At 46.7% G+C, this 16,901-nt stretch overlaps 1 protein-coding gene across 12 annotated transcripts in view; it reads right to left on the bottom strand.

The window, feature by feature from the left end:
- Nucleotides 1-16,901, bottom strand: part of GALNT18 (polypeptide N-acetylgalactosaminyltransferase 18) — a 468,216-nt gene that overhangs the window by 101,744 nt on the left and 349,571 nt on the right. For all 12 annotated transcript variants that reach the window (XM_081545252.1, XM_081545250.1, XM_081545251.1 and 9 more), the window contains 2 exons: nucleotides 5,892-6,075; nucleotides 4,154-4,351 (listed from right to left, as the gene is read on the bottom strand). In XM_081545252.1, the coding sequence (XP_081401378.1) occupies nucleotides 4,154-4,351; nucleotides 5,892-6,075 (382 nt within the window). The remainder of the gene's footprint in view (nucleotides 1-4,153; nucleotides 4,352-5,891; nucleotides 6,076-16,901) is intronic.

The raw sequence follows: 16,901 nt of genomic DNA, 5'->3' as shown, positions 1-16,901 counted from the left end.
GGAGATATCCAACAGGCAGGGCCTAGGTGGCTGGTCTGGGTTGGAATTCAGCAGGGGTCTTAGGCTGGAGCAACGCACCAACAGCTGGTGGGGCCAGGAGCTGAAAGGCCTTTCCTAGTAAGCATGATTGTGGGGCTCCTGGCTGTGTGCAGACACCCAGCACAGACTGTCACGAGGAGATTTACATTAGGTGAATCAGCAAGAGAGCGAGTGGGTTGCTTCTCTGTTGACAGCATCATCTTACACAAATAACATTAAATTGTTCCACTGCACACTGCTACCACTTCTAGCCCCTGTGCAGCATTTTATCAGCTGGTGGCTGAGGAACTGGAGGGGAAGAGAAAGAAAAGGAGAAATGAATAATCCTCAGTGATGAGAAAACTGTCACTCAAATGCAAGTGGACTCATCTTTGAAAGTGGAAACTCATCAAGGTGGAGAAACAGCTATTTTGCAGGCCATTTCTTTGGAGCATGCTGATGCAGGAGGCTGCTTGGGTAGAGACTGGTGTCTTGGGGTCCCTGCCCCTCCTGCTTTCAAATTCACTCAGTCAGTTCATTCTCTCAGTTGTATCCAGCTCTTTGCGATCCCATGGACTGCAGCATGCCTGGTCTCCCTGTCCATCACCAATTCCTGGAGTTTACTCAAACTCATGTCCATTGAGTCGGTGATGCCATCCAACCATCTCATCCTCTGTTGTCCCCTTCTCAAATTACAGCCTTTTATTCTGAAAGGCCTCAGCTTCTGCATGCAGGCATCCAGGGCTGTCAATACACCCCAATCCATTCCTCCTTTAGGCTGAGTTCTGGTGGGGGGTGCTTGACCTGCCCTTAGAGGTGAGTGCTAGGGGAAAGGTTCCCCATTCTGGCTGTGCATCTGAAAGAAGTTCCCTAGCCTCCCTGAGCCTCTGATCCCATATCTACCAAATAGAATCAACTATAACCTCACAAGGATTAAATTAAATGATGTAAAGCACTTGAAAACCTTTGGGACATAACTGGAACTCAAAAGATCATTTTTAAAAGATGCACTTGTACACTGAAGAAGCCAAGAGAATCTCCTCTTGAAGTGTACAGTGATTTTAAAACATCAACCCTGCAGGGTTAACTCTCAGCATTTTCCTTGATGTTACTGAAGTGTTGAGCAGGGCAGGGCATTCCAGGATACAAAGGAGGGAGCCTTCCCTTCATGGCCTGGCCCAATCGAAGCAAGAACAGATTCTAAAATAGTTTCTCTGGGAAGAGCACAGGCATCCTCAGTGTTTTACTTAACTGGCTAGGGTATTAACCGGACCCACTCAGCCTGAAAGTGTTATTGGTTTATATCTTGATTCATTCCCAAAAGGATTAGAAATAGTTTGTAATAAAAAGTAAAATACATTGAAAAAAAAGAGATAAATGTCTGAAAAGCTAAAATTTCACCCCAAATTAGGGGTCAGTTAGAATGCATGAGTTCATGGTTCTTAAAGTAGACCCACAAAGTTGACCCTGAACTTTCTGGTGGACAAAGAGAAACACACATGGCCTTAGAAATAAGATTCAGAGTTCCCATGTGGAAATGTTATACTAATTTCTCAGGAATAGAAAGCTTTCAGTTTGAAAGAAATTTCTCATGTCAGTCCTCTTAAAGAGGGCACTTTGGGATGTAGTGAACACCAGTCTCGGAGCCAACCCTTTAGAACTCAATAGAAGATCTCTCTGGGCTCTGTTTACAGCTTACACCATGTGTGGGCAAAGCATTAAAGTATAGATCTGAGGAAATAGGAGCCAAGGTGGGCAAGATACATGTATATAACCCACAGCTTGCTGTGAGGCATCTTCATCTTCCTATGGAGTATAAAACCTAGAATGTTCTTTCAAAGTCTTCCATTAATATAATCTAAAGTTAAGTTTTTAAATTAATTTTTGTATTGGAGTATAGTTGATACACAATGTTGCATTAGTTCCTGTTATACAACAAAGTCAGTCAGTTATATATATATATATATATACTGATGTATATATATATACTCAGTCAGTTATATATATATACACACACACACTTATATATCCACTCTTTTTTAGATTCTGCTACCATACAGGTCATTACAAAGTACTGAATGGAGTTCCCTGTGCTACGTGTGCACGCATGCTCAGTCACTTGAGTCGTGTCCGATTCTTTGTGACTCCACGGACTGTAGGTTGCCAGGCTCCTTTGTCCACGGTACTCTCCAGGCAAGAATACTGGAGTTGATTGCCAGGCCCTCCTCCAAGGGATCTTCCCCACCCAGGGATTGAACTAGCGTCTCTTATGTGTCCTGGATTGTCAAGTGGGTTCTTTACCACTAGCGCCACCCGGGAAGCCCTCCCTGTGCTATACACAGGTTCTTATTAATTATCTACTTGATATATAGTAGTGTGTATATGTCAGTCCCAATCTCTCAATTTATCCCTCCCTCGTCCTTCTTGCTTAAGTTTTTAGTATAGATTAGGTGATGGAATAGTTGAGGTTCAGATGATACTCTTTGTCAAGAACCTAGAATGTAGGTTTAATGATTAAGTCCAGGCTGATACATTTAGAGATGAGGGAAGCAGAAGCAGCTAGTACCAGTGCAGACTTCAGCAAGAACGCTCGATGTGTGATGGTCTATTTCCCACCAATAGCAGTCAACAGACCTGGGGGTAAAATCCAGTCACACCAGTTCTGAGCTCAACAGTGCCTGCCTGGGAGGATGACAGTTAGGCGTGGAATCTAGCTGATCTGGGTTTGGATCCTGTCTTCACTGGCTGGAGCCTTTGGCAGGGCCATTCCCCTTTGGCAGTCTCTTTTTCCTTATCTTGTAAAAGGGGAATGACACAGTGAGCTGTCCCCAGGTTATGACAAAGAGCAGATGAGACCACATGTGTAAGAGGCCCTTGTACACAGTGACCTCTCAGCAAACATTTGTTAATAATAACACAGAAGTGTGGCACAGGCCTAACAGATAGGTGACAGAGACAATACAGGAAAGATAGGTGAAGTTCTCTTCCATCTTGTTTTAAATATGAATATGGCTTTTTTCTTCTGGCAAGGAAAAATGCAATCCAAGACAATAATCACTCATTTTCAATTATATTTTTCATAATCTTTCTTCCTCACGTAATACAAAGCAACGCCAGTTTCTAATCTCCTCTTTAATTCCAGGAACTGTCCCCTAGGCCACCTTCTGATGCCATCTGTGTATTTAATGGGCAGGGCTTTGCAGGGAGCATAAAGGCACCTGGTCAGTGATTAACCAGGTAGAAATAAAGGCTGGTGTGGCTGGCTTTTTCAGGAGTCCTGACCCATAAGATAAAGGCCACATAGAGGAGTCATTTGAGTGTTTCTGAAGGCAGCAGCAAAGACTGAGTTTGGGATCTTAGAATGGCAGTTTGAAGCCACTTTTGACTGAGTCCTACAGGGTAAGCCCAAACATCAGCCAGGCATACAAGTGCCATGGGGTGCTCCAGCCTCATTGCCTGGGGCTGCCCCCTCCCTGTTCTAATTCCTTCCAGACCCTCTGAACATGCTCTGTGTCCATGAACTCACTCTGCTCCTGTGAATATGAGTGTCCTTGCTCCAACCTTGCAATCTCCTACTTTCCCGTAAAAACAAGTGTGAATATTACACTCTCTATAAAGGATCCCCACCCCCACACTTCCCATCAGCATGGGGAATAATTTGTTATTCCAATTATTTTGTCTGTCTTCCCTATATTCTAGGCTTTTGAGGGCAGGAATCGAGTGGTGATCACTTTAGATCCTCAGCACACAACACAGTAGTTGGCACCCAGCAGGTGTCCCACAGCAATGTGTTGAAATGAGTAACTCTGAACCTTTGAATGGGTTCTGGATGTCACAGCTTTTTTAAAAGGGATCATCAGTATGTATACCTATCGGTGATTCATGTTGATATACGGCAGAAACCAATACAATATTGTAAAGCAATTATACTCCAATTAAAAATAAATGAATTTAAATTTTTAAAAAAGGGATCACAGAGGCTGTAAGCTGTGACTGAAGGTCATTTGTAATTTCTCTTCACCACCCCATCTTGCCCCATAATGGGGCTGGAGTTTGGGGAACGAGGGTCAGGCCGGGCGGGGAGCCCTTGTATGGAAGTCAACACAGGGAGATTCCCCAGGTAAGAATACATTACCTGATCGGGGCCGTGGAGTTCTCCAGCTTCCACCAGGCCTTGGGCGGGTTGAGGTAGCGGCACCACAGCTCCCAGTCAAAGCCCTGGGCTGCCAGCGGGTACTCTTCTATCTCAAAGTTGTCATATTTGATGTTGTCAAAGGATGGGGAGATGATCCGTTTCCGGTTCTCCTTAATGCGGGTGAGCACGGGTTCAGCCCTAGGCAGGGAGGAGGGGGAGGGAGATGAGCACCTTCAATACCTCCTTCCCCCGCAGAAGGAGGAAAGAACTCCTGGCTCTCTCCTCCAGGGGAGAGCTGCTCTGCCTCCCACTCCCATACTGCTGGGTTACACGAGGCTGGACTCCTCATTCAGCGTGAACCAGGCTGAGTGGACAGATTCTTAGTACCTTAGATCCTGATGTCTGCTTGGTTTCCTTTATTCCATTAGAAAAAAAAAAAAGAAATCAAGACTCAAGAAAGAAGAAAGAAACAGTTCTGAGGTTCCATGGGAAGCTTTCAACTTGGGCTCTGATTTTGCTAAAATTCAGTGTGTCACCCAGGAGGAAAGAGCAGATGAGGACGGCAGACACACGGAGGTGAGAACAAACCTGTCTCCACCCACCGTGCGGTGCTTCTTCAGTCCTTCCAGGCATGCCACCCCCACCCCACCCATCCCCATTGCCCAAGGAGAGGTGAGGGGGCTCATGCTTCCACAGAGCCCAGAGCCCCTGTGGTTACCAGGCGAGTAAAATGTTTGCAGACAGGAATGATAAGCTTCTCATTAATAATGCATTTGTTGCATAATTGTTTATTCAAATCTGCTTGAAATAGTAAGTGTCCCTCTCTTCTCCTGGCCATAAATCCAATGAAAGTGCTTTTTAAACAGTCACAAATGGCAAGCAGGGACTTCAGCTATAAAAAATGACTGCATTGCAGCCTTAATTCGGACCCGTTATGTCAAAGTATGCTGTGTGCATGCCTGCTGTTCCCTCCTGCCAAAGGGCCCTCCTCACTCTACTCTGGGGAGGCAGAGGGTGGTGCTCAGAGTTCAAGAGGGACAGCAGATCCCAATGCCACCAGTCATAGTGGCTAAGAGGGCGGTACACTCAGCCATCCCCAGCACCGGGGCCCCCCACCCCCAGGCTCTTTGCAAGGCCACTGCCATTGGACCACACAGTATGCCCTTCGGCCTGTAGGGATGTCAGTGTCAGGTGCCTTGTCTCTGCCTGGCTGAAGCCACTGAGGCCTTGCCCTACCCAGCACCTCAGCAGCCCTGGCCAGAGAAAGAAAGGTGTTCTAAGACCTAGTTTTACCAGTGGAAGGAATCTGAGATTTTGTGCTACCTCTGATCTGGAATCTGGAGGGAGCCCAGGGTACTTAGCTCCCTTTGCTCTCTTGGTCTTGGTCCCGTCTGTGGGGCTGAGCTTCAATTCATGTCTGGTCCAGCTCCCCCTTCCCGGGGTTTGCAGCCTGGTCCTTAGTTGGGCTGGAACTCTCACTTTGCCCCGGGCATTTACTCTTCTCCCCCATCATGTCTCCTAGAGGACCACGTCAGCCCTTATGCCACCAACTCTTGAGACACTGTGTGTTGACCCGTTGATCCCTGACCCTCTCCCACCCTGAAGGGCCAGCCCAGTGCCTGGTCGTCTGCACACACAGAGGCTGACTCCTTTCCCCCATCATGACTGAGATCCCAATGGGCTTTGCACCCTGGACCACACTGGGACTCATCCTCCTCAGCTCCCGATGGGCACTTACCAGCCCACGTTGAACTCCACGTGGGCATCAAAGAGTGCCACTACGGGGGCAGTGGCGGCCCTCCAGCCACTGACCCTGGAGCGGATGAGGCCTTCCTGCTTGCTGTGCCGCACGACCTTGATGAAGCCTGGCTTCTGGCCGTTCACCTTGTCCACATACTCTGTCAGCTTCTCCTTCAGCTCCTCTGTGAGGGAGAAAATGCACTGTTAGCATGATGAAGACGTTCACCCTTCCAGGGTGAGCTGACCCCCAGAGAGAGGCAGGAGGGGCCAGTCCCCTCCCCAGGTCTTCCTTGGCATTCCCCGGGATGGCCAACACAGCTCAGCTTTGAGGAGAAAAACAGAGGTGAAAACAGTATTTATTATGCCCAGCAACACGAAGAGGGTCAATGCTTCACACACATGGTGCATTTAATCTTCACAACAGGCCCTTGGGAAAATCCAGCTCTGAAGTTTGATCAATTTGTCCAACACCCTGAAGTTATGAGTGGGAGTTCTGTTCAAGCCAGGTCTAATGACCTCCAAAGCCGCATTCTTTCTCATCTGTTCAGGGTCTTCCGCCTTCCCCAGTGCTCTCCATCAGTCCTCCCCAATCCCCAGAGAAAGCTCCATATGCAAAGATCATAGCTCAGGACCCACTCCATGCCTGGAACTCCATCTTTCCAGGAAGAGGATGACCAAGAGCTGTGTAAGTGGCTGGCATCGATTTGTTGCTGGGTGTCCCTGGGCCTGGCTAAACATCCAATTTCCCTGCATCTTCATAACTGCATATGACCCTGCAGCAGCAGAACAGGGCAGCACATTCACTGTGTTTTCCATAGCAGCTCAGGCAACACTCTGTGACACCTCCCTCCTCCCAGACAGTGGCCTAAGTGGGCCGCATTCACCCACTTCCAACCATAGCACTTCCCTAGGAATTGATTTCCAACTGCCTCTCCTCCCATCTCCCCAGCTTGCCCATGCCCAGGCTCTGGGACAGACCCAGGTGGGCTGAGACCCGCGTGTCCCTTGGTGCCCAATCTTGGGTCCTGCTGGACAGGCAGCCCACTAGGAGTGAGGAAAGGGCAGGAGGCAGCTGGCACAGCACCTGGCACATGGCAGGTGCACCTCCGGGCAGGAACACAGGGAGGTAGAAAGAGGACAGCACTTGGAGTCAGCAACATAGCATTTCAATTCTACTTTCCATGGAATTAGCCTTGTGACCTGTTATAAACCAGTGCTTGATGTCCACGAGGATGTTCAGATGGAGTGAATGTACTTTGCACATGGGAAGGACATGAATGAGGGGGTGAGGATCAGAGGGCAGACTATAATGGATTGAATTGTTTCTCCCCAAAGGCCTTGGTCTGACCCCAGATCTCAGAACACAACCTTATTTGGAAATAGAATCTTTACAGATTTAACCAAGTTAAGATAGGTCATTAGGGCCTAATCCAATGATTAGTGTTCTTATATTAATAAAGGGGGGAAATTTAGACACAGAGACAGACTACACAGAAGGAAGACAGAGTGGAGAGACACAGAGATGACCATCTAGCAGCCAAGGGACATCTGAAGGTACCAGAAGCTGGGGAGGAGGCCTGGAACAGATCCCTCCCACCTTCAGAGGGAGAACCTTGATTTTGGACTTCTAGCCTTCAGAACCATGAGACAATACATTTATGCTGTCACCCAGTCTGGGGTGCTTTGTACTCTGCAGCCCCAGGGAAAAGATATGGTTGTTATGAGGATTAAATGGGAGTGACACCTGTGAAAAGTGCATAGCACTTTCTCTCCTGTTCACAGTTTCCATCATAGTGGGAGTTATAAAAGCTGGGGGAGCTGACTGTCCCTGGAAATCACGGGATCCATCTCTGGCTGACAAAGCCCTCTTCACATGCTCTGGTCCAGGACCACTTCTTCCTGTTCTGGCCTGCCCCCAGCTCCGAAGTCTGCAAGCAGCAAGGCCACGGGAGCCAAACAGAATATACAGATGTGTGCTGTGGCCTCATGCCCAGGAAAGGCAACAGAGCACGATGGCTACTGCTGGAATTGGTAGTAGGTATTGGTTTCAAGTCTTTTACCACATGATGCTGACCAAACAAAAGGCTGGGTAAGATGTGTCGCCTAGACTGCTTTTTGCACCACTGCTTGAGTTACCATTAAGGAGATGAGAAAACTGAATCTGAGGCAAACAAGCTGAGAAGGAGGCAGACTTTTGTGTTAGACAACTACTCCCTTGCTCTGTGACCTTGGTCAAATTTCTGGGAATCCCAAGACCTCAGAGTTAGGACTTGAAAGTTCATTTTGAACCAGTTACCCTCTAAGGTTTGAATCCCCTCCTTGGATCCAGATGAGTGATCATCCAGCCCCTGCAATGACAGAGAACCCTATACAATCTATTCCAGATATTAGATTTTTTTTTCTTTTACTCTTTAAATGTCACAGTTCCTCAACCTTCCACTCATTTGGGGACCACTGAGGGCAGATCAAGTCCCTCTTCCACGTGGCAATCTTTTAGAGCTGAAGACCATCCTTAAGTACTTGCTGTGAATTTCTCTAGGTCAAATGTCTTTAATCCCTCCTTGTATTTCCTCATCTCTTGTAAGCTCAAGTTCTTTTATCATAGTGAACTTCTCCTAAAAATGTAAGTTTTTCTCTAATGCTTTTAAATTACAAAGCTAGAAATTGGCCTATTTTTTCCTGGAGCAAACTGAGCTGTATAGACTAGAGGGAACTAATCACCTCCCTGAATCTAGAACTGATGTACCCATTAATATCGTAATAGGTTAAGGTCACATTAACTCTGCCTACTTTTGACACAAATTGACCTTACTAGAAACATATTCTTAGATTCTCTTCATGTGATGCTGCTGAGTCAGGCCTCCTCCATCCCATCTCTTCATGGATGCAAGTGTGAATGGATGGATGCAGGTGTGAGTGGATGGATGCAGGTGTGAGTGGATGGATGCAGGTGTGAGTGGATGCACACGTGTATGCTTGTGTGTGTGTGTATGTGTACTCCAGTGCTCCAAGTCAAAACAAGGATCTTTCATTTACATCCCTTTAATTCAGTCTTTTCAAATATTTACAGCACTTCTCTGAAGTCAGAATGCTTTTTCCCCTTGATTCTGTTATCCAGTGCTTTGTTATCTAGCTCTACCAGCTTTCCAGCTTCTGCAAAAGTGATGAACATGTGGCTTTTGTTGTTGTTCAACTCATCCTTTCAAACAGTGTGGCCCTTGTCTGGGGCTAGGCTTACTGGAGGCTCTCAGGCATTCTCATTCAGCCCAGAGAAAATTCAGCTGAATTTTGGGTCACACCAACATGCTGTGCCGCTCACTCTAGCCAATAAGAAAATGACTGTGCTCTCCCACTGACTGGGGGATGCAGCTGTCTCAGTAATGCCAGGAAGTCATTGGTACAGTGGCATAGGTCAGTGTACCCCTTACACACTTACAAGGTCTTCAAGCATGGTTGCCAGGAAGCCTCTTAAAATACATACTGTTTCATCATTTCAAAGGTCCAGTCTTCATGGATCTAAAAAGGATCTTCATAGATCTTACATAGAGCTCATAAAGCCTGATGTTTGGACTTTTGATGGTGATCATTAAGTGGTAAGTGCACACAACTTGGAATGAGACTAGGCTAGCACCAAAGGACCCCTCTCCCTGCCCCGAGGGAGGATAGATCCCTGGTATTCTTCCCCACTCTCACGTGAGGGCACTACTTGCGGGGACCACTGTTACTGACGTATTGCTGGGACAGGGCTGTGGGTCATTGCCACCAAGTGATGTGCCATGAATCCCGCCTCTCTGAATCCTCATCCTGGGTGGCCACTTTGCACACTGGTTCTCAGCTGACCCTGGGACAACAGGATGCAGCCGGAGGGTCCCTGTGAAAATTCCAGGCCTAGGCCTTTGGAGGCCTTGCAGCTTTCTCTGCCTTTGCTCTCTTGCTGCCCTCGGTAAGGAAGCTGGCCTCCTAGAGGATGAGCAGCCCAGGGAGTCCCAGTCGTTTAGGTCATCTCACTGAGGCCTTACAGGTGTGAGTGAGGCCATCTTTTTTTTTTTTTGGCCATGTTGTGCAGCATGTGGGATCTTAGTTTCCTGACCAGAGATCAAACCTGCGCCCCCTGAAGTGGAAGCACCAAGTCTTAACCACAGGACTGCTAGGGAAGCCCATCCAGGGATATTTTATTTATTTTTTTTTTTAAGATTTTTTTTTTAATGTGGACCATATTTTTAAAAGTCTTTATTGAATTTGCTACAATATTGCTTCTGTTTTATGTTTTGGGTTTTTTTGGCCCTAAAGCATGTGGGATCTCATCTTTCTAACTAGGATCAAACCTACACCTACACTCCTGCATTGGAAGGTGAAGTCTTACCACTGGACTTCCCGGAAAGTCACGTATACGGCCATATTGGATCCTTCAACCACCAGTAGATCGCAGTCACATCAGTGATCCTAGCTGACATCATAGAGCAGAGACAAGCTGGGCTTATTACAGAATCGTGAGGCAGTGAATGGTTGCTGTTTTAAGCCTTGAACTTCTGGGGTGGTTTGCTATACACAAAAGCTAATAAAATGGGATCTATTGTCTTGGAACAGTGCTAGGTTTAAAATAAGATTGTGAATTCCTGATGCACAGGAAATGAAACCAGACGCAGAAGAGCCAGCTTAGAAGGTGGCAGCAAGAGATGAGAAGGCTTTGCTTCTTGTAAGAGTTGCCTGCTCCTTTGTACCTCTGAATTCTGCTGTTAACCAGAATAAAGGTTTCTGGTGGACCAGGCAGGAAAAAAGATTCTGTTCTCAGTCTGTTGTATTTCAAATATTAACTATTGATTAGAAGAGAGGATTCCCTTAGCCTCCACCAAACAACTGCTATTAAATAAATTTTTAAAGGCCTGAAATACCCTGGACAACACTGGTTCAGTCTTGGCAAAGTCCCTTTACTTAATTAGACTTTCATGTTTTCCTTTAAACATTGCTAACTGCCAAAGCAATAAAGAACAATATTAAAAACATTTCGACTTGTGCTAGAAAACTGTTGTGTAAGATATTGCCAATTTTATATCTACATGGAATACCTCTCAGAACTTAGCTCAAAAAAACATATAAAGAACTTGAGGTTTTCTTTATACTTAAACACAAACACATAACCTGTTATATTTACTTTTTTTGCCAAGGCTGCTAGGAAGCTCCGAGACAATATGATGACTAATCACAGGGTTCTACCAGCATTTTTGCTTCTCTGCTATTGTTAAAGCTTTAATTTTCAAGTTGCAGTCTAAAAGCTGCACTGTCTTTTACCTTTGGTAGCTACTTTGTTTTTTGAAATATCTATAAATAATTTTTAATAAAGTGTTTTCATAAGAGCAGAACAGGAGTATAAAAGTGGAAAGAAGGGGAAGGCCCTACTTCACGTTTGTTTTAACATGTTGGGAAAGTGGAGGCAGTGGGTCTGCTCTCTGGGACTCTGTCAGATGTAGACTCAATGGCAGAGCTGTTAGTTCACCCGCCAGTGTTGACAGAGGAGTACAATTTGCACCCAGCATGGGGCCAGCTGTCCTCCTGCTTGTGTTGCTCCTCGGCCCTCTCCTGCTGTCCACAAATCCCTGCTCTGCTGACATCTGAACGACCTCTGTACATCAGCACTCCCGGAATCTGTGCTGATGAAACAGCATTCTGCTCTTAGGAGGTCACAGGCCACTCCCCACCCTCCCCAGCCCGCGCCTCCCCTTGGAGCCAGCTGAGTGCAAGCTGCTATTCTCCCCCTTCAGACTTAGATGCCAAGTAAAAATGCACCATTCCATGTTCGATGCATGAGACAAATGCTCAGGGCCGGGGCAATGGGATGACCCAGAGGGATGGGATGGGGAGGGAGGTGGGTGGGGGGTCCAGGAAGGGGAACACATGTAAACCCATGGCTGATTCATGTCAATGTATGGCAAAAACTATTACAATATTGTAAAGTAATTAGCCCCCAACTAAAATAAATAAATTTATTAAAAAAAAAAAATGCAACATTCACCAGGCTGGTCAGATAGAGCCCTTTCTTCCCTGCCTCTATATGCCCCTTGTACTGCTAAATAAAAAGCAATTAGCTCCTCAGAATCACCCTAAAAGAAACATAATGCAAGCTGAACAGAAGTCTGGTACCAACGGCTGTTAATCTGATTTAAACACCTAATGAGATACTCTTTATCCCTTGCATAGAGGAAAATAAAGGATCGGGACACTGACGTCCAATGGGGCTTCACTATGAAAGATGGCTGCACAAGCATCCTTGTAAACCAGCCTGCCCAGCTTGGTCGCGGAGAACCAGGTCCGGCTCCTCATCCTTCTCAGTGCTCAGACGATCATTTCTCCTGTCTGCTGGAGGTTTGGGGGAAGGAAGAATGAAGGGAGGGGCCACTCATTCATTCATTCAACAAACAATGAGCACTTGCTATGTACCAGCTATTGATCTAGCTGCTATGGCTCTAGCTGTGAACAGGATAGTCCGTAAAGAGCTTTCATTCTGCTGGATGTTTAAAAGGCATGTGCTGTAGGCTACACAGAGAGGGGACTGGGGAGTGAGAGGGAGAGAGAAGGGAGGGAGGGAGGAAGAGAGAAGGGAGGGGTGAGAGAGAATGAGGAGCAGGAAAGGGAGAGATTTTTGAAAAAGAACTCCGGGCACTGATTCAGTGCTCCCTGACACTGAGACTTCCTAAATGACTGGGCCTCCTGAGCCTGAGAAGCAGTGCTTGGTGCAGTGGGTGGGCAGACAGGGGAGCATGGGCTGAAGTTAGAAGACTCATATTCTGTTACTTTCCTAGCCCAGTGATTTTCACCTGGGGGTGATTTTGCCACATTCTCACCCCTTGAGGGGGTATTTAGCAGTGTCTGGAGACAGTTTTGATGGTCACATCTGGAGAGGGTGCTACAGGCATGCATGCCACTAAACATCCTACAATGCACAGGACAGCCCTCCACAATCAAAAGTTTTCCAGTTTAAAGTGTCAGCAGTGCTGAGTTTGAGAAACCCTGCAGGGCTCTTAATGAACAGAGGTCCCATTCTGGAAACCTGAGCATGCATGAGTTTTCAAACGGGCAGCTCTGGTCCTACATCTGTATTTCTTTGGTCTGCAAGGCAATCCTGCTTGGCAGCAACTGGCTGGAACCAAGTAGGAGCTCCTCCTATAAAAGGGGCTCAGTAATAGGTATAAACACCCTATGAGATTCTGACAGGCAGCCAAGATTGGTAACAACTGAAATAAATGAAGACTGGCTTTAAAACAGGTGGGAAAGGAGCCTCCTCTAGAATTATGTGCGGTTTCAGCCCACAGTAGAGGGTTCAGAGTCTGAAAGAGTCTCCCCTACGACCTGGCTGGATAGTTGTCCTTTTCATTCTCCCAAGCCCATGGGCTCCACCTGGCTGCTTTCAACTGCAGGCCTTTCACTTAGCAGTTTTTTCTCTACGTAGTCATCTTTGGATCAAATGCTTCGCATAGTCCCCTGTAGGTCCCCCGCTGCCCTCTGCACAAGGCACACTCTTGTTTGCCCCCTCTCCCCATCTGCCACTCAGTCCCGCCACTAGCTCAGTGCTGTCCTCCAAAGCCCAGCCTAGATTAGAGTTGCCACCCGCTCCCTCCAGTTGCCTGGGAGGGGTGGGTGGGGTAGGTGGTAGTTGCCAATGATGCTAATCTGAAGATTAAAAACACAGTACATTTCTGTTTATTCCTCCAAAAGTGAACAGTAGCTGATCTTCCTCAGATCAGAAGATTAACTGGCTTTCCTCTGAAGCCATTTAGGGCCATTGAAACACCAATGATGTGTCAAAACACTTTAAAAGAGAAATTATTCATTTGGATGCAATGGTTGTCGTACCTAGCTGCTCATCCACTCACCCGGGGATCTAAAAAATAAAAGAAGATGCCAGCCCACCCCTCCCCCTGACCCCTAAAGAATCTGGAGGGAGACTGTGGACTCAGATGGTCCTGCTGATGAGTGATGGTGAGCTGGGCTTGAGCAGTTTCAACCCCAGAAGAATAGACCAGCCTGAGACTCCAGCCCAAGGGCAGCCTTGTTTTGTGAATTGCTTTTTCTTTAAGATCACTCAGGACAGGCTTTCAAACCCTGGGCAGTTTACAAATGCCTTCCACGCCATTCCCTCTTCTCTCCCATATACTCCTTTAATAGCTTCACTTCTTCAAAGTCAATTGATACTGAAGTAGCTCTGGAATGACCTTTAATGGTTCTCCTTACTCAGGACTTGGAGAAAGCCTCCACCTAGGAGCCACACAGACAGCATATAAAATATGGTCATAGGGTCCAGGCAGATTATCACAATCTTCCTGGGAGTTTCCAGGCTTTAATTCAGCTATTTCAAATCCCAGAATTACCACCTATTAATAGACCCAGCCATTTGTTTCTGAGTCTACTCTTTTGTATCATAGCCAGGCATGAGTGACCACCAAAACCCACATGAAATATGTACTCCTCACTTGGTGAGGTCTCCAACCCAAGCTCTTAGCATCCATTAACACCCTCTTATCTGCTTCTAAATGACTTATTTTCCCAAAGATCCTATATCTTGCAACAAAATGGTCAGAACTGGTTTCTAAAGATGATTGAGGTGGATGATGTATAAATGGTCCCTTGGACAGTCAAGGATGTGTGTTGGGTGCCAATCAATGTTTAACTCTCCATCTCTCTCTTTTTCTTTTTCTTTTTCTCTCCCTCTTCTCTCCCTCTTTCTCTTCTCTCCCCCTTAACAAACGAAAACCTGATTTATAACATCTTCCAATGTCTGTAGTTTAAATACTCTCCCATCATAGCTGGTTTGGGGCTACTCACATGATGCTACTGACTTTAAGTTCAGAAGAGATGTGCAGAGTCTGGAAAGTATGATCAGCTGGCAGCGGTCCAGGTCAGCCGAGTACACTGATTCCAGTGGCCAAGGCAGAAAGGCTGTGGTTCTGTGGGTGCTTCCCTTCACTCACTATATAATGGGCACTGTGCTCAGGGCTTTACGTCAATCCATCCCGTTCTTTATTCATTCATTCAGCAATTACATATTAAGCACTCTTGAAGTGCTGTACGTTATTATAGATTTTCATCATATTGAAATCTCACTACCATCCTACCAACAATGACATTTATAGCTAATGGGAATTTATTTGGTGCTTATCATGTGCCACGTACTGTTCCAAACCGGGTTTATATATGACTGATTCAATCCTCTCAACGACTGTACTACATTTAGGCAGTACTGCCATTCCCATTCCATACATTAGGAAACCCCAGCAGAGAGAGGTGGAGCTAGAGGAGTTAGGCTGGGATGCAAATACAAGCAGCCTGCCTCAAATCTGTGCCCTTAATCCCACAGATGATTATCTCCAAATGATAAAAGAGAGAGTTCAAAGATCAGACTTGAAATGACATGCCCAAAATGACACAGACAGTAAAAAACGAGCAGGGGTTCAAACTCACATCTGCCTGATTGTACAGACCCTACTCTGTTACCCTGCCCAACTGTCCACCAAAGGAGCTGTGTGTCCCAGGTTTCAGCAGCATTCTATGATCACAGATCTGTTCTGGGAGGAAAACAGCCTCTTTTTTTACAGCTATGTATCCTTAGAACCCAAAGGAAGGAATCAGACTGACAGACTCAGCTTTCTTTTGATGTGAGGGCTGATAGATCATTTATACACAAAATCCAGTTTCTCTGAGATACAAATCCTCGAGCAAGCAAGATCAAGAAATGAGGGAACAGGGCCTCAGACTGAGTGCTTGTTACCTTTGGATTCAAGGTGCAGTCATGCCTGGCAAATCCACTGTGGCTCCAAGGACATAAGGCTGCCTGAATCCATCAGGGTGCTCCCCGTGGGCCTAGGCGTGGTCTGGGGTTTAGGCGTGTATTCCAGCACCCTTCAGTTCCAGGCAGGGGCTTCTGAGTGCTCACATCTGCTTGGCTCCTGCCACACCCAGATTTGCCCAAATATGAACAGCCATCAAAAGAACCTCTCTGTAAATGCCTACAGTACCAGCTTCCCTAAGCCCACTCCCACTCCCCACCCCCTGCCATTGCTATTGGCATACCAGGTCCTGGCCCATTTTGGCTTCTCAGACTCTTCTGCCAGACTCTGCACACGTCATGATCCCAAATACATCAAGCTCAGTGATGCCACAGTGCCTTTGCATGAACTACTCCCTCTGCTTGAAAATAGTCTTTCTGCCTCATATGACTTGGCTCAGGCTCTTTAGAAACACTTCCTTCCCCTGATTGTTGCTCTTCAACTGGAAGGAAAGGCGAGGGGAAGAGAGGTTTTTTTCTTTTTTCCTCCTTGGAAAACAGACATGGGATGCTAGAAACACTGGTGCTCCTCTGGGTGACCAGTGAGGACTGACATCAGGCTTTAGGGTCCAAGTCCTGCTGACACAGCCCTGAGCATCTTCCAGGGGAAGAGTGAAGGCTCCCCCAGGCTGTAAGTCAGCTCAGAACTCATGCAAATCACTGCTGCTCAGGCTGTGTGACCGGCAGCCTCAGCTTGGCTGATTCACGACTCAGGAAACCCAGAGGTGCGGGCTTTGCACACATATTTACACCTCAGTCTGCTGTTGTGCCTGTCAGCTCAGGAAGTTTGATGGGCTTCTCCTCAGCTCCAGAACATCTTCAGGCAATCTATTCTCAACAGGAAGGATCCCATGAGGGGTTGGGTGACAAGGAAGAAGTGAAGTGCTCTGCTCTTAGCCTTTAAGATTTTATTTCTTTATTGAAAGATCAGGGGCTTAGGAGAGAGGTTTAAACCCTTGTTATTCAGTCGCTAAGTCATTTCAACTCTTTGTGACCCCACCATGGACTGTAGTATGCCAGGATTCCCTGTCCTTCACTGTCTCCCAGAGTTTGCTCAAACTTACGTCCATGGAGTTGATGCTATCCAACCACCTCATCCTCTGTCACCTCCTTCTCCTCCTGCCCTCAATCTTTCCCAGCACCAGGGTCTTTTCCAATAAGTCAGCTGTTGGCATCAGGTGGCCAAAGTAT

This window comes from Giraffa tippelskirchi, chromosome 11, assembly GCF_054371585.1.
Source record: "Giraffa tippelskirchi isolate mGirTip1 chromosome 11, T2T-mGirTip1v1.2.pri, whole genome shotgun sequence".
NCBI lineage: Eukaryota > Metazoa > Chordata > Mammalia > Artiodactyla > Giraffidae > Giraffa > Giraffa tippelskirchi.
The sequence above is the reverse complement of the archived record's forward strand: the minus strand, read 5'-3'. Positions and strand labels throughout refer to the sequence as shown.